At 36.4% G+C, this 22,557-nt stretch overlaps 1 protein-coding gene across 2 annotated transcripts in view; it reads left to right on the top strand.

Moving 5' to 3' along the window:
- The window catches only part of Spt20 (transcription factor Spt20 homolog), a 357,561-nt gene that overhangs the window by 105,802 nt on the left and 229,202 nt on the right, over window positions 1–22,557 (top strand). For both annotated transcript variants that reach the window (XM_090388213.1, XM_090388212.1), the window contains exons 8-9: window positions 4,705–4,815; window positions 5,223–5,416. In XM_090388213.1, the coding sequence (XP_090244339.1) occupies window positions 4,705–4,815; window positions 5,223–5,416 (305 nt within the window). The remainder of the gene's footprint in view (window positions 1–4,704; window positions 4,816–5,222; window positions 5,417–22,557) is intronic.

Here is a 22,557-nt window from a genome sequence, read left to right as displayed (position 1 = left end):
GACCACCGCATATCCCCGGAGTAATATGGCCTTAGTTGCTAATGCTCCTAAAAACCAAATAACAACAACAACTAAAAACTTGGACATTAACCCTGATATACCTTCATCAATATCATTGATAAATACAGAAAACAACAATGGACCCAATACCAAACCCTGTAGGACTGCACTAATAACATTAGTCAACAAAAAGCAGTATCCATTGATTACCACTCTTTGTCTTCTATTCATTCAACCATTCCTTTATCCATAGCAGCAATTTGCGCTTAATGCCATACTGCTCCAATTTGAACAGTAGTCTTCCATGTGCAATAGTATCAAAAGCTTTCCTAAAATCCAAGTATATGATATCAAAGTTATTTTTTGCATCCAGTTCCTTTGTGATCACATCATAGTAACCAATCAAATTGGTCAGATAAGACTTCCACTTAACAAATCCATGCTGTGTCTGAACTATAACTGCAGTCTTTCCTAGATGATCCTACAGTGCTGCTTTAACCAGTGACTCCATTATTTTCCCTGAAACAGAAATTAAACTAACAGGTCTGTAATTACTTGTGTCACCCTTTGATCCCCTTTGTGAATTGTGGACACATTTGCACATCTCCAGTCCATGGGTACCTCCCCTGAGTCCAGGGAAGCTCTCATAATTATGGCTAAGGGTTTTCTTACTTCCTTTGCATCCTCCTTTAATATAACTGGATAGATCCTATCCACCCCAGGTGCCTTTCTTATGTTCAACTTCAACAATTTCTCCTCCACTTTGCTCTCAGTTATTACAAAATCATTTAGCTGTCTGCTAGAGTTTGATAAGCTACTGGCCTCCAGTTCCCTACAAAATTCCTCATGGATGAATGTAGATGCAAAATACTCATTCAGTTTGTCAGCTATCTCAGCAGGATCATCAACAATAGAACCACCAATATCAAATGGGCCAATCTGATTCATCCCCTTCCTTCTAGAATTTATATAAATAAAGAAGTCTTTGCTGTTCCTCTTTCCAGCCTTTAACAAAGATTTCTCATAATCTGCCTTTGCTTGCCTAACTTCCTTTATAAATTCTTTATAACACTGAGAATTCCACATTAATTCATTTAACAAATCGCTCTCAAAGGCTTGTAAACTTCAATAAGGTCACTTATGAGGTACCTGGTTGCCAAGCTCTGTAGCCACACATAATCTGAGTCTTTCCTATTATGGTCGTCCTTCTGCTGATCTCACCATTTGAGTTGCTTGTCTTTGGGTCCTATATTAGTATATGTGATATTAATCTTCTAATTGATCCTTTTTTTTTTTGGTAAAATTAAATTTATTTGTTTCTTAAAACAGATGCCCTCCATAAAAAATTCCATTCTAACCAGATAATTAAGGCTCTCATTGCTCACTGAGGTAAGTACTGATAAAATTAAGCTATCGCTATATAATTAACTTGAGGCCCTCATTCCTTAATGACACTCAGACCTCTCTTTGGAGATCCTTATTTGGTGTAGAAACAAAGAAATGTAAGTGAACATTTCTGCAATACTAGTAATAATAATACCCTAAAATATCCTGAACAACCTAAGAGGAATCATTCCTGAGTGGGACTTTTGCGTATATCAAAGGAAGAAATAAGTGAAGAACTTAAAGAACAAGGAGGGACAAGTATGAAAAGAATTGGCATAAGGAAGGAAATTTTACCAAATAAGAATTTAATTTTCTCATTCAGCACACCAAGACTCCCAAAGACTGCCCAAACAGATCATTTGAAAAGTCAGGCTGTACATACCTAATCCACTCAGATGTTACAAGTGCGAAAATTGTGGTTACTCTAAGCAGCATGTAGAGCTGCTCTCATACATGCAAAATGTAGGTCCAAAAACATGAGAGGTGACTGCACTGCCCCCCACACACTCTACTAGAGAATATTTGGTAATTAGCAACATTACAAGTTAAAAACATTACAAGCGTATAAGAGAGAAAGTATACCATGTAGCAAGGAAAATGGCCTGGGCTCACTTTTTTCACTGCCTAAACAAACTGTCCTATTCCCAAATAGTAACTAAATACAATGAAGCTACAAGTTGAGATTCCCCATACATATGAATTCTTTACACCAGGTACAGGTAAAAACTAATGCAGTACTAAGGAATATATTGTTACAAAACAAATGGATGTAAAAACAGATGCACCTGATGATTAGATATTATAATTAGTCACACAGGAAGATGTGACTTAGGAAAACTCTTTTTTCCAAAAGAAAGAAAGATTTAAAATTGAAACACCTAAGGTCTCAGACACAATTGAAACACATAAGATCTCTTCAATGAATAAGGAAGCTGCCAGGTTACTTCAACAGAAAAATACAGAGCAATAAAAGGTACTGAAGCCTATAACAGCTGAAAAATTGATCTGTAATTGTGACACAGAAAAGGTTAGGCTGGCAAAGAGAGCAAGGAGTGGGGATAAGGAATCCTTCATATATATAAATGCAAAGAAGAGAAGGACAAACCAGATCGTACCCTTATGTAATGGATGTGAGATAGTATTAGATACCCAGCTGAAGTTGCTTTGCATCGATATTTACAGAAGAAAAACCCTTTGTGTCAATGAGAAATAATGGGAGTGAAGTTGACAAAAATGTAATTAATGATGATGAAATTTTACGTTTATATAATGAAAAATCTTTTGAGCCTACAGACCAGCAAGGCTCCTGGGATTGATAGCATATACCCTATAACATTAAGGGAGGCAGCAAGTGAGTACATTGAATCATTGAGGCTAATTATGAGAGCATCATTGGACTCGGGAGTGATGCTGTTGGATTGGAAAAGTGCCAATGTATCTCCAATACATAAGGGCGGTTCTAAGAGTGAAGTGGGAAATTATGGCCGGTCAGTCTAACTTCAGTAGTAGGGAAAATCATGGGAACAATGATAAAGGGTGGAATTTAGGATCATTTAGACAGAAATGGAATTCTAAAGGATACTTAGCATGGCTTTGTAAAGGGAAAATCGTGTTTAACTAATCTGGTTAGCTATTTCGACAGGGTCACTGAAGAGCTTTAGGGATTAATTTCAACATTGTTTATTTGGATTTCAGCAAAGAATTTGACCCATATGAGTGGTTACTTTATAAACTGGAACAGGTTGGAATCACAGGGAAAATCCTTAGCTAGATAGCACAATGGCTTCCCGGCAGGAAGAAGAGGATTGTGATAAATGGTTATTCCTCAGTTTGGGTTGATGTAAGAAGTGGGTTCCCCAAGGATCAGTATTAGGACCACTGTTGTTTTTGATTTTCATAAATGACATTGATGAAGGGTAGAGGGATTGATGTCTAAATTTGCAGATGATGTAAAGATTGGTAGAGTAGTTAATAATCACCACCAAGCAGAACTTCTTCAGAGTGACCTAGATAGACTTCAGGGATGGTCAGAAAAATGGCAACTATGCTTTAATCCAGCAAAGTGTAAGGTATTCATCTGGAGAATAGTAACCTTATACATTTATCATTGAACTAAAGCCAGTAATGGAGGAAAGGGATTTGGGTGTTACGATATGGTCAGACATGAAGTTCTCCGAGCATTGTAGACAGGTTGGTTGCAAGGAAGGCCCATGGTGTCCTATCGATGATTTATTGAACAATTGCTAGTAGAGATAGAGACTTCATAATCCCATTATATAAGACTATTGTTTGACCACACTTGATATACTGTGTTGAAGTATGGAGACCACGCCTAAAGAAAGACATTGTTTTTCTTGAAAGGGTCCAAAGATGGGTAACTCGCCTGGTGGGATCGGCAAAAAGGGTGTCCATGTGAGGAAAGACTTCGAATATGTGGGTTGCAGAGCTTGGAAACTAGGCACCTTAGAGGGGACTTGATTAAGGTGTTTAAGGCTCTGAGAGCATAAGTAAAATGAATGAATACAAAATTTTCACTGTTGTAAATGGATCTAGAACTAGAATCTTTCTTCACCTGTATTTCCTGAAAATTATAAGCTACAAAAATTCAAGGCTAATGTCAACACATATCTTTCATCCTCTTGGCCTTCACCACATGCATGGTACTAACTACTAGGTTCTAATACCTATCATGTTTGGGGTTTTCATTAAAAGAAACAGATTTAATGTTTCCAAAAGTAATAAAAGTATTTCCATCTTCATGCAGGTCAGTATGTTAATCCAGTACATTGGCAAAGATGATTGAATTTATAATGTTTACAAATTAGAAATTTTCTGAAGAACAAAAAGAATAACATTCGTTGTGGCTTCTAGAGCAACCACAACCACAACCACAAATAATTTTCTAGAGCAACCACAAACCATTCAACTCTAGAACATGCTATAAGGATTGCTACTGATAGTTGAACACAACCAGATATAATATATCTGGACATTAAAGCATACTTCATGACTTTCTGATAGATAGGAAAAGTGCTGGAAAGACCTTTCGATTATCTGATTACCACAGGTTAAATGCATTATGGCCTACGTTGCTTTTGTGCTGTAAAATTTCCACGACAACAACAACAACATTTTGGTACCTATAAACTGTGCAGTAGTAGTAATTACAGTTTGTTGGTTCCCTATTATAATTATGATACATGGAATGAGGCATTTTCCTTTTAACTTTAGAGTAATTTTAATATACTGTTTTGAATACTGAAAATACCATTTTAAAATATATAGAATAATTTCAGAATACAATTTTTTTTATATTAGGCAAGCGCTTTTTATAATGGATGTGTTATCGTAGAAGTTAGAGATTATCGAAGGTCTTCAAATCCTTCCACTTGTGATTATCATCATGTACTACTTAAACCTACAACCCAGGTAATATTATATATTTTATAAAGAAATAGAAATTTTTTCTCCATGCAGAATAAGGTGATTCTCTCTTTATTTTATAGATAATATATTAGTATAATGATATTGTATTACAATTTATACCATCAGTATAAGTTAGTACAAATACATTTTCTATATGTAGCCAAGGTGCGGTAAAAGATTTATGCCATGATCAGCACCTATTAATAAATGGGAAATTTTTCTTATTAATCAGTTTTGTGTGTCATGGTTTCATTGCAAATAGTCTCATTTCTTGTATTATATCTAAAAATTTACTTATGAGGGCAATTGTGAAAGCACCTTATTCAGTGCCATTTGTATTTCTGTGTTGAAATTAGAGATTTATGATAGAGCTGTATAAATGATTATACATTCTTTTTATGTTCTTTTAGTCGCTGGTATGTGATGTAGGGCTTTTAACTAATGATAGTCAGCGGTGGACTTGGGAAGATAGGCATGCCTTGGAATCGGCATTACTTCTTGCAACATCTGAGCCACTCTGTCTCGATCCATCATTTGCAGTTACTTTAGTAGCAAATCATCTTCAACATCGAAAGCAACTTTTGGGCAAAGCATCTTTAAAAAGGTACATAAAAATTTATGTTGAATCACTCTTTCGGGAGTGAATATTACTGAATGAATTGAACTCTAGAGTGCCTAGGAGTAGTAATATCAGTTTATAATATTGCCAGTTAAAGTGCTTTTGTTCATAATTAATTATTTTTAGGAATTATTATGAAACTATCACTTTTATAAATCACATGGCAAAGGGCATAGGGGAAAAATGATTCAATCTGGTTTTGGTCCATTTTAAACTAATAGCTCCATCTAATGGCACAACAAGAAAGGTTTTAACAGACATTTAATAAAATGGAAACACCAATAACAGACAGGAATAAAATATTTGGGAAATATTAGTGTGCTGTCCAAGAATAATCAGAGTTTATTATTTATGTAAACATTGGATGCTAATTTGACTTGTTCAGAATTGTCAGAGGATTACAGAGAATCAATACAAAAAAGTAGGAAGCAGGATTCACCATTTATGGTCATCAGCTGCACTTCCAGTACGTTGAAGAACTGGATAAAGTGTCTTCAGCTGCTTTATTTTATATATTGTAATATCAAAAAATATTAGGTGTAGCTAAAAGTGTTAATGAACTAAAAGGATTGCATGCTATCTTATTTAAAGTGAGCAAGGTATTAGAATATTCAACATCGAAAACAGTTCTCAAATCCTTAGAGAAATAAATTTTTTGAAATTTTGCTGTTTTGCTACTAACAGGATATAATAATTGCAAAGAATCAATGACCAAAATTTTTATTTAGAACAGGCATGACAAACTAGTGGTCCACGAGCTTCATACAGCTCCTTTGAAGTGGTGTCCCTCTCCCCACAATCTTGAAATGTTGTAAATTTCAAAGTTTCATTCCCACCATAATAATAAATGGTGATACTTAAAGGAGATATACTAATATAAGATTTAAATAAAATCCATAACTTATAGAACTATCATAAATGTTGATGGTCATGAGATTACATGGTTTTGTTGAAGGGGAAATACATGAAGAAATTATTTAATGTATTTCTCAGTAATGCCAGTGATGTGCTTCATGCAAGTTAGTGCAGCCTGCACACCAGAACCGTGCAGCACCAAGCAATTCTGAGTTTGATTGCCCCTGTTTAGATGAACATTCAGCATAACACATTTTTGTCAAATTGTTTAAATAATAAAGTGTTATAAGTATCTTATTATCTTTCAAATAAGCATACTATTTCAAAATTTCTTCTGTTTGTTGGCAATAATGTTCAGAGTCCTAAATCAGAGTCCAAACATGATCTAAAATAAGAAAAACAGATCAGATCATTTTATGCATGTTAGTTTGTAAGTGATAAGTTGAGAGGTTTTTTTTTTTTTTTTTTTTAATTCTGGAAAGCTGTTCTTTTAGTGACTATAATTATTTTTCCTCTGTGCTTTTCATTTCTAAAATGAATTGAACTCTGAAATGTTTAGGAGTAGGAATGCCACTTTGAGATAAAATGCTTTTATTCACAATTAACTGATTTAGGCTTATTATAAAACAGTATCACTTTCATGTAAGATCACATGATGATTACTGCAGTTCTGTTTTTAACATATGAGATATTTCGTGTCTCTGATGCCTCCCATTGACCACAGAAAGTAAAAGTTTTTAGTCAGCATCATTTAAGTATGAAATTTACACAGCATAAACAATTAGCTCATTTTTGCTTCCAAGTGTAAGGTTAGCCCTTTTATAGCTATATATTTCTAATTCAGTAAGTGCTAAAATTGAAAGAAACAATCTTTCTTTTGTGCAGCTGAACTCCTTTTAACTCTGTGTTTGTTGCATGTGGTCAGTTCGATCCCACATGGCTGACAGCAATTTGTGCTGAATTCATTTACTCTGTCTACACAACTGAAACTCCTAATACCTGTTATTGAAAATGGTTTCTTTTAATTGGTCATAGAAAATTCTAGAATTGTGTGATAATTATCACACAATTAGTAAAAATTTGCAGTTAAATTAAACCTAATTATGTGCACAAGTTGATTGACATATTTCACAAAGAGATACTGATAGTAATTTTGTTCTTGTGCTGCCCACTTTCCTCCAATTAGTAATGCCCTCTGGCTTCGTGATATTAATGCATTGTCTGGAATCAAACTGATTATGTGCACCCTTCATGCTTCATGCAGCAAGCACTGCTGTTAGTGAGGCATGCTACTTGGATCAAAACATAGTTTGTGAAGGGTGCTGTTTTTAAATTTGCATTCGCTTTCTTGACAGGTCCAGAGTAGGTTTTAATTTTCAGATATTAATTAAAGATATAAGTTTTTAATATGGACTTTTCAGAGTTGTGTTCAGAAAAGATTGAAATTATTTAGGTGGCATAAAAAAAATTAACAATTTTGAATTATTTTTTAGTGATTTTTCAAATTATCATGGGCACAGAAGAATTTCATATTTTCACTGACCACTACAGGGTAAAGATAGTAATCATGCAATCAATTAAGAATCTCCATTTGGATGGAGATTATGTAACTCCAAAAGCATTAATTATACCATTAATGTTAGGACAGAACACAAGGTCTTCCTTGGCATAGAAGGAATGAATCCTTTTTCTCTATCTGTACCAAGAAAATGAGTTATTAAAAGATTCTTTTAACCTAGAGCTTAAAAATATTGTTGTTGATCCAAGTTTCATACAAGTTTTTCAGTTCATTATCTGTAAAATGATGTCTTATTTGACATTTCTTCATCTTCATTCATCAGCACCTTCAAATTCATTATGCTTACTTGGGGGAGCATTCTGAATTGAAGTCTGTGCTGGTGTGGAAGGATTTACATTCATTATAGATATGCACATATAATGTTTAAGCCTAATATGTAAATTCACTGTTTTATTATGCACCGATCAATTTGAGTATAGTGAAAGGTTTATCATTTAATGCAATAAACTTTATGCATAAGTTTTCATTTATTTAACTGTTAATGGCTAATGTGTTTAAATTTTTTTCCCTTTTCTTTCTTTTATTTTCTATTTTATTTATTATTATTATTATTATTTTTTGAACCATAAATGAAAGGTATAAAAATGCTTAGTACTTATTACCGTGCATGGGTTGAAAGCTGAAAAGACAGAAGATACTCGCTTGGTAACATTACACTTGAATTTCTGTAGATTTTAATTTTTGGGAAACACACATGAAGGAAGATTGTTCCAAAGAACAGAAGTAGAAGGTATAAATCAGGCAGAAAAAATGTTGGTGAGTTTGGAGTTGAATGGCAAATGAATGTGGACAAGTCCAGGCATGTATTCAGACTGGTTTAGAACAGACAGGCAATCACAGTTGCCAATTCAGAAGAACAATGCCCATGAAATATCTGTAGAAAATGCATGCAGCACGAACTAAGCATCTATGTGACAGAGTGGAGAGAGCTTTATAGATAAGGATTAACAGTTATCTTGACTGCCCTCTTTTGATATAGTCTAGGAACTTAAGGAAGGATTTAGAGGTATTGTCCCAGATGTGGGAACAGTATTTCATGTTAGGATGAATTCAGGATTTGTACAGAATCAATAACTATTTGGAGGAAAACTACTGCTGAGAACAAAAGAAACCCTATTTTTTCGATGTAGAGAATCAATATTAGTGATGTGCCTTATATCAGCAGAAGTCAGGGTCAGCTCCAATATGATCTTGTCTTGAAATCTGAGTAGCATTAAAGATGACAATGGGAGCAAGCAGCAGACTTTTTTTTTTTCCAAGAAATAACAAATAACTTTTAGAAGGTAAGATTTCAAATGTCTGTCATCAGTTTCTTAAATGCCCATCTCCATTGAAGAATGATTCTGAAGACTGGAATTTAAGGAACTAATGACAGATATTTGAGAAATTGAAGTTGTTTGTGAAAACAGCTTTAATTTCTTCAAGATAGAAATATAGTGTGCTATCATCTTCAAAGCTTGCACAGGATTTTCATTCAGTAGAATAAGGTCATTAATATACAGAAGGAAAAGTTTGGGAGAAAAATTTATCCTTAGCAAGCTGTGTTGACTCAAACAGGCAAACCTCTCTCAGGCTTCTAGATTCCATTCAGAAGAGGGCAGTTAGGTTAATTGATGACTGATCTCTAACAGAGTCTCTCCACCCTCTGTCTCATGGACGTACTGTTTCTGTTGCATGCCTTTTCTACAGATACTTCCATGGGCACTGTTCTTCTGAATTGGCTTCTATAATTCCCGCTCTCTCTTTCAAAACAGTCCGAACACATGCTGCCAACATCCATTTACCATCCAACTTCAAACTCACAGAACCAACTTTTCATCTTCCTCGTTTATTCATTCAACTGCCGTTTTCTGGAATAACTTTCCTTCATACATATTTCCTGAAAATTGCAGTCTATAGAAGTTTAAGTCTAATGTCAACAAATATCTTCTCAACCTCCAACCCATGCACAGTACTAAGTACTATGAGGTTCTAATACCACTCGTGTTTGGGGTTTTCATTAAAAAAAAAAAAACTTGGCCCAGAATGCTGTATTGTCCGTATGCATGTCTCAGGTGCCTTATCTGCTAAGCTGGGAAAAATGAGCCTTTTTGTCACTAAATTCAACTTCAGTAAATATGATGGAATTTCTGGGTAGACAAAGCTGTTCAACTTAGATAATGAGTGCACGAGAAAGAAAAGTACTATTGAGATTGCTTAAAAGAAAATCAAGCGTTGGATATAACAGTGCCTTCAACCAGCAATGCCATTGCTCTGTCTAACAATGACGTACCCGATGTTAGTATTAATTATGTACACTGGAACATTTCTCCAATTTTGGAGCAGATGAGTTTAAATGATCAAGCTCCTTTTCCTTATGCCAACTACTGTTTACATAAGAACACGCATCGAGAGTTTGAAAGGAGATTTCTATTCTGTATGCTGCATTTGTGATCGTATATGGTTCAAAAACGACACAGAAAAAAGCGAGCTGCTAAAGATACACCATTGATACGCACTGCATTTCCCAATGTTGACTTCGATGGGATTCTTGTGTGTAATAGCTGTAGAGGATCACTTAAGAACAACATCATTCCAGCATTATCTAAGTCGAACAGCTTTGTCTACCCAGAAATTCCATTGCATTTACTGAAGTTGGATTTAGTGTCAGAGAGGCTCATTTCTCCTCACTTACCGTTCGTGCAGATAATGCGCCCGAGACACGCATATGGACAATAGAGCATTCTGGGCCAAGTGATCAATGTGCTTGTTTCAATTAACACGATGGTCCATCGCTTGCCAAGGGAGATTGATGTCAATCATTGCATAAACATGCATATATTTGATCAGGCTAATAAGAAAGAAAGTGGTTAAAGCATGACTTGAGTCTTTGGTCAACACACCTCTCTGTCAATTGTATCAAATCATGATAGATCAGTAATTCTTTGATGATAGTTGCATGGAAATTAATTTGGCTAAAGATGGCATAAGCAAAGTGGTTCCAATCGAAGAAAGTCTCATTGACCAATAGCAAACGTTGTTGTGGAGCAATAATAAATATCTTAGAATTGCGCTAGGAAAAACTAAAGTACAGCAGATCTTACTGTTTGACCAGCGTGCAGAGGAACTGTCCTTTCCCAGTATTTATCTTGGACAATTTAGAGTGTTCAGAGAGAATTTTCATATGACTCCATTCATGATGGCAACAAGTGAGCCCAGACTATCTGATCTGGGCTCATTTGTTCGATGCAGTGTTACTCCATATCATCTCCTTTATGTAGCTGTGAGGATAATGAGATTGAGAACGATAGACTCTTTGATAGTAGTTTTCAAATACATAGGTAAAGATACTAAACTGACCTACGAGCAAGTTCCATCCAAAGAATACATTAACAGCTGCATCGAAAACATTTTGGCCTTCCTAAGGACAATTCCAAACTAAATCAAAAAGTTAGCTCGTATGAAAGCGGTGAGCTTTCATACGAGTTAAAGCAAACAATACATGCAATCAAACAATATCAATCCCGCAGCTGTGCCTCTTGCAAGACAAACCGCGAATATATCGTTGAACAACAACCACACAATCAGTGCCAAAAGAAATCGCTTTCCTCTCATACCAGCTTATGCAATGATGATACACAAGTTGCAAGGCAGCGCATTCATTACAGTGGATCATCATCATCATCATCATCAGCCATTTTCAATCCACTGCAGGATGAAGGCCTCTCCAGCAACTTTCCAGTTCCTTCTGTTTTGAGCACTGGCCATCCATTTACTACCCAAAAACTCATGAATTTCATCTGTCCATCAACGCCTTTGTCTTCCAGGTTTTCTTCTAGCTCCTCTTGGGTACCATTCTGTTATTTTCTTAGTCCATCTGTCATGTCTTCGAGCTATGTGTCCTGCCCAAGACCATTTTAGTTCTTTAGTTTTGATAAGAATGTCCTTTACTTGTGTTTGCTGCCTAATCCATGTGTTTCTCTTCTTATCTAACAGTCTGATTCCCAATATAATTCGTTCCATTCTTCGCTGTGTAGTTCTCAGCTTCTCTTCCATTCTTTTGGTGAGTGCCCAAGTTTCACTTCCATAAGTCATGGTGGGGAGTATACATTGGTTCATTATTTTACGTTTCAGACAAACTGGGATATTGCTCTTCAGTATGTGACTATATTTCCTGAATGCTATCCATCCAAAATTTATTCTTCTCTTGACTTCCAGCCATTTATCATTATTACAGTTAATAAATTGTCCCAGATAAGTATATGACTCCACCTTTTCAATTACTGCTCCTTCAATCATTATTTTCCTTTCTGTGGCATACTTGTTCATCATTACTTTTGTTTTAGCCGTATTCATCTTTAGTCCAAAATCCTTACTAACTGTGCATAACTGATTAAGATTTTCCTCTAATTCTTTGGGATCGTGGCTTATGACCACAATGTTATCTGCAAATCGTAAATGGTTTAGGTACTCTCCGTTCACATTGACTCCTTTCTGCGACCAGTCTTATCTTCTGAAAGCTTTCTCAAGGGCAGCAGTAAACAGCTTCGGATATGTTGTCTCCTTGTCGAACTCCTTTCTCAATTTTAAATTTGCTACTGTCTTTGTCTAGTCTAATAAAGGAGGTAGCACTCTCATATATTTTCTTCAAAATCATAATATATGGGGTAGCTATGCCTTGTCTTTCCAGTGCCCGAAACATTGCCTTATGCTGTATGGAGTCAAATGCCTTTTCATAATCCACAAATGCCAGGCATAATGGTGTTTTATATTCATTTGCTTTCTCCATTAGCTGTGATATTACGTGAAGGTGATCCATAGTTGAGAATCCTGTCCTAAAGCCAGCTTGCTCTTTCGGTTGATTCTCATCAAGTATTCTCTCTAATCTGTTAGTAATGACCCTTGTGAACAACTTATAGATATGGGATAACAAGCCAATTGGTCTATAATTTCCAATTTCTGATTTATCTCCTTTCTTATGCAGCAAAACTATGATTGCATTATTCCACTGCTTGGGCGTCACACCTTTTCTAATGCACTTTGTTTTTGTGTTATGTCTCTTCCTCCCAATTTTAACAACTCTACATTAACTTCATCTTCCCCCGGGGCTTTCTGATTCTTCATTTTCTTCAATGCATGTTCTACCTCATCAGGAAGGATATCGGGTGTGTCGTATGTGTTGCTACTTTGCAATCCATCTTCCCCACTACTGGCATCATTCCCTCGCTCCTTGTATAATTCTGTATAGTAGTCTTCTGCTATTTGAATTATGCCTTCTCTGCTGTTTATAAGTACACCATCGCTATTCTTCAGTTTCAGTATCATTTGTCTTTCTGTATTACTGCTCATGGCTGCTGATTTAAATCCTTTGTTTTTCCTTAATGTTTGTTCTACTTTTCTTGTGTTAAATCTTATGTCCTCTCTGAGTCTCTTTCTAATCGCTTTGCATAACTCAGTTATACTCAATTTTCTCCCTGTCAGTGTTTTTCTTGCCCTTCATTTGTCGTCTTCGGTTCATCATGACAAGTGTTTCTTGACTAATTTTTTCTTCTTTGGATTTCTTTTTCCCTATAGGTTTCTTGGGCTTTATCACTTTCAGAAAGTTGTGGTATTCCTCGTCGATATCTTGGTCCTGAGCAGTCTGCAGAAGCTCAAACTTGTTCTTAAGTTCCAGTACATACTGCTTTTTCTGCTCCTCTGTTATCTCAAAGACCTTTGTATTATTTACTCGAGTCAGTTTTTTCCTTTCCTACATCTATATCAAGTGTACATCTTACCATTCTGTGATCACTTCCAACATTTACCTTATTCAGGATGGTAACATCATTCACAATATATCTTCTGTTAGTGAGGATGAAGTCGATTTCATTAGTTGTTAATCCATTTGAACTCTTCCATGTCCACTTTCTGTTCACCCTTTTTTTGAAAAAAGTGTTCATTACTGACAGTCCTTGAGATTCTGCAAATTCCACAAGTCTTTCACCTCTTTCATTTCTTTCACCAATTCCAAAATTTCCAATAGTTCCTCTTTCTGCACTGTTTTGCCTTTTTCCAACCTTAGCATTGAAGTCCCTCATTATAATAGTGTAGTGGGTTTTCTGCTCATCTTGAAGACTCTCAGTTTCAGTGTACATTTCTTCAACCTCTTCATCATCATCATGGCTCGATGTTGGTGCATAAATCATTATAATCTTTAGCTTGTACCTCTTAGAAATCTTGAGTATTAGTCTTGACACCCTTGATGATGTACTTTTGAATTCCAAAATGTTGTTTTTAAAATCTTTATGAACCAGAAACGCAACTCCACCTTCACTCTTTTCACTGTTTCCATTGGTGTACAGCAGATTTCCACTTGATAAACTTATAAGTGATTCATTTCTTCTTCTTGTTTCAGCCAAACCGATGATATTCCAATTCACATTTTCTAATTCCTTTTCCAGCTCTAATATCCTGGCTTCACCGATGAGTGATCTTACGTTATAACAGGCCAAGTTCAGTTTCCGTGCATGGCAGCCTGGCTGTACCCAGAGATTCTTAGCACCCTCTGCTTCCACTCTGATCCTCTCGCTGCTGTAAGAGGGAGAGTGAAAGCTGCTGGGGACTGAGGGCCATTTCTTTTGTCATGCTGTCATATGCTGGAGGGTTTGGTGTTTTCCTCTTCACACTGACCAGGCGTCTTGAAGAGAACCACTCTACATGTTCGTTGCCACCTAAGTGACGTAACAGGGCTTACCACCGAGAAGGTGTGCATGAGTGGATTTTAGGGAGGCAGGCCAACCGGACTTCTCCTAAATCTTCTGTAATAGAGAAATATTGGATCCATCAGTGTTTTAGGCTGAGTGTCTGATAACACACAGGATACCTGTTCCCCTCTAAGCCCCCTCACATTACAGTGGATAATGAGTACAAAGAGGGACATGAACAGCAGCTGGTTTTATGTCACTCTGTCATACATAACTGACATCAGTGGACTTTACATCAACTGGCGACAATGTATTCTGCCAGGCCTGAGAAACACTACATCCCCAATCGATCTACATAATGAGTTTGCCAGGCTCACGACCAATCAGCTACAAAAGACAGTGGCATATGTGTTATGGTAAGGTGCCACCTGTGGTCTCCCACAACTGCACCATCTGTACTCTTGTGAAGTATACAGAACACTGTAAATGCCAGAAGTGTGTGTGTGTGTGTGTGGGGGGGGGGGGCATATTCTATGTGTATAGTATTGTGTTAGATTCTGTTGTTTCCCCTGGCTTCTTGGCCGCTGGGTCTCTAATGGGACCCTATGTTACCCACCGCCACCACAGGAAGGTGAGCCATCATACTCCGGCTGGCGCCTCCGTAGCCAGGTGGGAAGGAGCAGCAGTGCGTAGCACACGCTTCTTGATTAGACCGGGGTTCGAGTCCGTCACCACCAAATACGGAGGATGCGGAAAGGTCAAGGAATGACCACCGCATATCCCGGAGCAATATGGCCTTAGTTGCTAATGCTCCTAAAAACCAAATAACAATAACATACTCCGGCTGGCCTCTGCCAGGGGGTTGCTTAACCTTCCTGACAGAGGTCACAAAAAAAAATAATAAAATAAAATAAATATATTTGTTTGTTGAAGAGAGTTCACAGGGAATTAAGAGTGGAGGAGGTCAAACCCTGGTGTGTAAGAAAGTTGAACTAATAGTGAAGACAATCTAACATGGATTTAGGAGAAGTAGGGGTAGGGAAGGGGATTAAAACACGCTGGAATGATCCATGTCCTGTTAATAATAGTAATAGTAATAGAGGCATGTAATGCAAGAAAGCAAGCCTATGAACTTATGTAGCATCAGCCGAAAAAAAAATTCACACAACCATTCCCTCTAAATGTTTCTCCAGTTCCTCCTTGAATTTATTTAAGCTATCAAATTCCACAACGACAGATGGAAGTTTGTTCAAGCAATTAATCACCCGCTGGCTAAAGAAAAATTTCCACACATCTATTCTACAACTGTCTTTCCTCAATTTGAATTTATGTCCCCTTAGGTTCGTAATCTGAGCAAGTGGAAGAATCCCATCAGAATTCAGGTTGCTCAACCTATTCAAAGCCTTATGCACCTCAGTCAGATCACCTTACAGGTGCCTAGTCTCCAGCCACTGCAATGTGCAGAACTTGTTAACAGGAGAGACTGCTTCTACAAGGATGGGATACACTCAAATAGGAAGGGTGCAAGAATATTTGTTGATGCTATCGAACCAGCGTTAGGTGGGTCGGAAAACTGCTAGCTTGGGGGGGATTCACAGACTAAAAGGTTAAAAGTAGCTGCAGGCAGAGGTGAAGGTGATTCTTGCACAACTTCTATTAGAATAAGTAGCGACCTGGAGTGAGGGGTGCTGGGGGTTTTAGAGACTGACGGCAGTCATCATGAAACAGGTGGGTATATGGGATGTGTTAGGGTAACTAAGAATAAGAATAGGTGCATGTATACCAATGCTAGAAGTATAGTAAATAAATTTGATGAATTTGAAGTGCTGGTCAAGACATCAAAGGCAGATATTGTTGGTATAGCAGAGATGTGGTGTCACACAGATATAAGGAATGCAGAACTCGAATTTGGGGAGTACAATGTGTACAGAAAGGATAGACAGGATAGGAAGGGAGGGGGTGTTATGCTCTTAATTAAGAAAAACATAAAATCAAAAGAAGTGCCTCCAGTTGATATAGATGAACAGTGCACTGTTGAGTCAGTTTGGTGTGACATAAGCACTGCAAAAGCAAAAATAAGAGTAGGAATGTGTTATAGGCCTAATGACTCAAATGAGTACAATGAACAATTGTACAGAGAAATAGAGTGGGCTAGTAAATCGGAATGTCTTATAATGGGGGATTTTAACTTCCCAGATATTGACTGGAACTTGTGGGTTGATCACTCACACACTACTAAGATTTTTTTGGATTTATTGGATGATTGTTTTCTGCAGCAGCATGTTCGAGAGGCAACCAGAGAGGATAATACTCTTGATCTGGTTATCAGCAGTGATCATTGATGTATTAAGAATTTGCAGATAAAGGAACCACTAGGTGGCAGTGATCACAGTATACTGATGTGGGATTTACTTAAAGATATAATTACCATCAGGAGTAAAGAAAAGGGTTTTTGCTTCCGAAAAGGTGAGTACAGTGGTCTCAGACAGTTTTTAAATTCTGTACAGTGGGATCAACTGACGATGTTACCAACAGTAAATTCTAAGTGGGAAGCATTCAAGGAATTAATCGTGGATGCTACTAAAAGTTTCATACTTATTAAGAAATATCGTTCAAGGTTTAGACCTAAATGGTTATCAAATGAAATAATGAGACTCATGACAGTGAAGGAAAATGCATGTAATGCATATAAATTATCAAGCGACTCAGAAGCCTATGGCAGATATAAGCTAGTCTGTAATCAGGTCACAAAGGAGGTTAGGCAGGCGAAGGCAGATTACAAGAAATCTTTGGCAAAAGATGCTTAGGAAAACAGCAAGGATTTCTTTACTTATATAAACTCTAAAACGGTGTTTCCCAACCTTTTTTTTTTACCCTGCCCCACATAAGTCTTTCTAAAATTCTGATGCCCCTTATGTAACATATACATATTTTTTATATTCAAAAATTGAATTATTCCCTAAATGAAGCCTAATTATAACTTGTTCAGGACACAAGATTTAGGTTTTAGGAAGAAATCATTAGGAAATTATTAAGAAAAAAACTGTAAGTAAATTTTCAAACATATAATAGACAACTAAAATTCAAGTACAAAATAACTTATATGAACGATTTTTCTATAATATTTTAATTTTTAGTAATTATTATTTAATTGTTTAATAATTTCAACATTCCATGTGAAGTCACTTTTAGATGAGTGCACTAAATTTAGTGAGACCCTTGTGCTTGATGCTTGCCGCAAGAGAGATTTTATATTGGGCTCTAATTTAGTCAGCTTCAGTCTCAAGTCTCCCCGTTTTGTGATATCCAGTCGATTTCTTTTCTTTAGTAACAAATCATTTATGGCACTAAATCCACATTCAGCTAAATATGAAGATGGAAACGGCTCTCTTGCAAAGTTGGTTGAATTTGGGTATTTAATTTCTGTTTCATCACAAAGCCATGCCATTGCTCCTTTTATATTGAATAAAGTTTTAACTGACTCATCATTGTGCATTTCTGAGAGTTCTTCTTGGTACTGCATTGATACATCAGACAAATCCACTAACATTGGTTGCATCATCCAGGTTGGAAAATCAATTTGTTTTAAATCAGAAAACCTTTCTTTTAAATCAGCGGACAGAATTTTCAGATGATCTACAATAACAAGTACAGCGGTATCAGTCACTTCACATTTTTGCAGCCAACGAAACTGTTCAAAATTTTTGTTACAAATATATTTTTGACATAATTCAATAAATGTAATGAAACCAAATATCTTCGCTTTTGCATCGACGAGAGTTTTATTTGTTCCTTGAAGTTGTTTATTTAATATATTTAGTTTTTCAAAGATATTGGCTAAATAACTCACAAATGCTTTACCATCGACCGTTAACAGATGCTTCATTTCAGGTTTGTCACTTAAAAAGTCACTAATAGTATCGAATAGTTCCATAAATCTTTTCAAGCAGTTCCCTTTCGAGAGCCACCTTACTTCAGTGCGAAGTAAAAGTCTCACATGGTCTGCATTTTGTTCTTCACAAAAAAGCTTGAAGAGATGCTCACATTTGGCATTAGCTTTAATAGCATTGACACACTTTATAACTGATTTTAGTACTTCATTTTCGCCATAACATGTGAAATATATTTAGCTACCAAGTTTTCCCTATGAATAACACAATGCACAAGAAGCATTTCTGGATTCTCATCTTTCATCAATTTTAAGCAGCCATTTTTCTTGCCCATCATATTAGGAGCACCATCTGCAGCACAAGGTGTTATATTTTTCATTGGTATATTATTGTCATCTAAGTAATTTTTTAGCTTATTATATTTATCTTTGGAGGTATTGGTGCTCTCTAATGATTTACAGAATAACATTTCTTCAGCAAAATTACCTTTATCAATATATCTTACATAAGTTATCAGTACAACTTCACTGTCTCTCAAAGTTGATTCATCCATTTGCACTGAGAATTTTCTTGTTTTCAGCTTTCCAACAAGTTGTATTTCAATATCTTCACTCATTTCATCTATTCTTCTGCTAACAGTATTGTTATTGAGTGGCATAGCTTTCACATCTTTGTCATATTTTTCCAGAACTGTTTTAAGAAATGCTGATATTGACGGTTTGATTAAATTCTCTCCTATAGTTTGATTTTTCCCAGATTTAGCAATGAGTAAAGAAATTTCATAACTAGCCTCAAGAGTATGATTGACAGTTGCAGTATGAGCAATAAACAAAGACTTTAATGTTGCTCTTTTTTCAAAATTCTTCTTTAAAGTTTGAAAGTAATTTAAATCTGAATTTACATGAGCATTATGTTTCGCCTTCAAATGCGCTTCAAGACGACCTCGCTTCATTGATTCGTTGGTCAAGCATTGTTGGCATAAAAGACAAAAAGGTGACCTTTGATCGTGGACAGTGAGTATGAAACAAAATTTTAAGTATTCCTCTGAATACTGACGAACTTTTTTTTTACTTGCACTACTCATTTTACTGTGCAACTGAAAGAAATAAATATAAGATAAATCAAAAACTAAAAATAAACTATGCATTAAAGTTAATTTAATTTTATTTAAATATATCAAAATTAATTATTAGTATGCTTTCTGAATGAATAAATCACACAAATTACTGAATTCTGGCTATTAAATCTGTGGTCTCTGTGAACAAACAGATAAGTCTAATTTGTCAAAAATGAGATAAGTGCACTATAATAAAGTATTTATTATTTAATATTATGTAACATGCATATATCTTCATTATTGTAGTTTTAGTGTGAATAATAAATATTTGTATATTCGAATATATGCATGTTTATATGAGAGTGTGAAGTTTATTTTTGCTCTCCTGCAAATTTGAGTTTTTGGACTTATTTACTGAGACCATAGAAATATACATATACGACAAATACATACCATTGTGTATCACGGTTCTTCATTAATAATAATTCTGTGCGCAGACAAAGTAATTTTTTATATTAATCGAGATCGCCAAACCTATCCAAATGTACAGTCCAAACAAGCATTTGTATGAAAGGAATTACCTATTTCATATAACATGCGGAGTTTGCGGTAGGCTACAGTAGACAACCACTTTGCTTGCGCATTGCGCATTAAGCAATCGTCCAATACAATACATACTATTCCTTCACTAGGCATAGTAAACAATACTCTCCGAGCAAACTGTAGTTGATATTACTCCAAACATTCAAGTGTGGCTCTATAGAAAGTACAACATTTAACGAATGCTTATTTCAAATTGAGATACCAACAATTCTTCTTTTGTACAAGTTAAATCATAGTAGGTGGTTGTTTTAAACTCTAGACAAGCAATTTTTGAATTCCCCCCCCCCAACAATCAAATTTCCCCCATGTGGGGAGTGGGACCCACGTTCGGAAACACCTCTCTAAAAGGAATAGGATGAATCTGATTGGTCCACTTGATATCGATGGTTTGACTGTTGATGATCCTGCTCAGATAGCAAACAAACTGAATGAGTATTTTAGCATTAGCATTAGTAGAGGCATTTGATGCAAGAAAGCAAGCTTATGCAGCATCAACCAAAAAAAAATAAATAAAATAAATAAATAAATAACTAAAAAATAACCACTTCCACTTCACCCCTCTGTTCGTTCGAAATACCTTTCCAGCTGAGCCTTAAACTTATTTAGGCTATCAACTTCCACGACAAGGGATGGAAGTTTATTCCACCAACCAACCAACCACCCACTGGCTAAAGGCAAATTTCCTCACGTCTATCCTACATCTGTCTTTTCTCAATTTGAATTTATGCCCTCTCAGGTGATTATTCTGAGCAAGAGGAAGAATCCCATCAGCATTGAGCATGCTCAAACCATTCAAGGCTTTATACACCTCGATCAGATCACCTCGCCGGTGCCTAGTCTCCAGACACTGTAATTTGCAAAACTTAAGCTTTTCTTCGTAAGAGCACCCCTTTGTTCCATTCACTAATCTTGTTGCCCTTCTCTGTACTCGTTCCAGCATCTCTACATCGTTCTTGAAATGTGGCCTCCAGACCTGTATATAGTACTCTAGGTGTGTGGTCTGACCATTCCTTATAAAAGGGAATAATCAGCTCCTTATCTCTGCTAGAAAAATTCCTAATTATCATCGACAATACTCCATGAGCTACTCTTACAGCCCGTCTGCACTGCTCAGAAAACTTCATATCTGCCTGCACAACCACCCCTAGGTCTCTTTCATTCTCTACCACTGTCAGTGCAGTACCACAGAGTTGATACGTTGCTCTGGGGTTGCTGTTTCCCATATGTAGTACTTTACATTTGTCAATGTTAAACTTCATTTGCCACCTCTCAACCCATCTGCTCAACCTTTCCAGATCCTGTTGCAGTAGCATAGTGTCAGTAGTGTCCTTGACAACCCTGGCAACCTTCGTATTGTCAGCAAACTTGGACATTAAGCTTGATATACCATCATCAATATCATTTATAAATACAGAAAACAATAATGGACCCAATACTGAACTCTGAGGGACTCCACTAGTAACATTAGTCCACGATGAGCAGTGTCCATTGATTACCACTCTCTGTCTTCTCCCCCTCAACCACCCCTTTATCCACAGCAGCAATTTGCCTCCAATGCCACACTGCTCCAATTTGTGCAGCAGTCTTCCATGTGCAACAGTATCAAAAGCCTTTCTAAGATCCAAGTATATAATATCAAAGTTATTCCCTGCATCCAGTTCTTTTGTGACTGCATCATTGTATCCAATCAAATTGGTCAGGCAAGACTTCCCCTTAACAAAACCATGCTGTGTCTGAGCTATGACCGAAGTCTTGTCTAGATAATCCTGCAGTGCTTCTTTAACCAGTGCCTCCATTAATTTTCCAGGAACAGAAGTTAAACAAACAGGTCTATAATTATTTGTGCCACCCTTTGATCCTCCTTTGTGAATTGTGGTTACATTTGCACATCTCCAGTCCATGGGTACTTCCCCTGAGTCCAAGGAAACTCTCATAATTATGTCTAAGGGTTTGCTTACTTCCCTTGCTGCTTCCTTTAATATAACTGGATAGATCTCATCCAACCCAGGTGCCTTTCTTGTATTTATCTTCAACAATTTCTCCTCCACTTTACTCTCAGTTATTACAAGATTCTCTAGCTTACTGTCAGAGTTGAATACACCTCTGGCATTCCTCTCGCTGAATAACTGCTCATGTGTGAATGTCGATGCAAAATATTCATTCAGTTTGTTAGCTACCTAGCAAAATATTCATTCAGTTTGTTAGCTACCTGAGCAGGATCATCAACAGTTGATCCATTGATATCAAGTGGATCAATCTGATTCATTCCCTTCCTTCTAGAGTTTACATAAGTAAAGAACTCTTTGCTGTTTTTCTTTGCATCCCTTGCCAAAGATTTCTCGTAATCTGCCTTCGCCTGCCTAACCTCCTTTGTAATTTGGTTACAGATCAACTTGTATCTATCATAGGCTTCTGTGTCACGTGTTAATTTTTATGTATCCCATGCATTTTTCTTCTCTGCCATATGTCTCATTAGTTCA

Source organism: Mastigoproctus giganteus, chromosome 2, assembly GCF_048544385.1.
Source record: "Mastigoproctus giganteus isolate SK-2022 chromosome 2, ASM4854438v1, whole genome shotgun sequence".
NCBI lineage: Eukaryota > Metazoa > Arthropoda > Arachnida > Uropygi > Thelyphonidae > Mastigoproctus > Mastigoproctus giganteus.
Note: the sequence above shows the minus strand (reverse complement) of the source record. Positions and strands in the feature narration are given on the sequence as shown.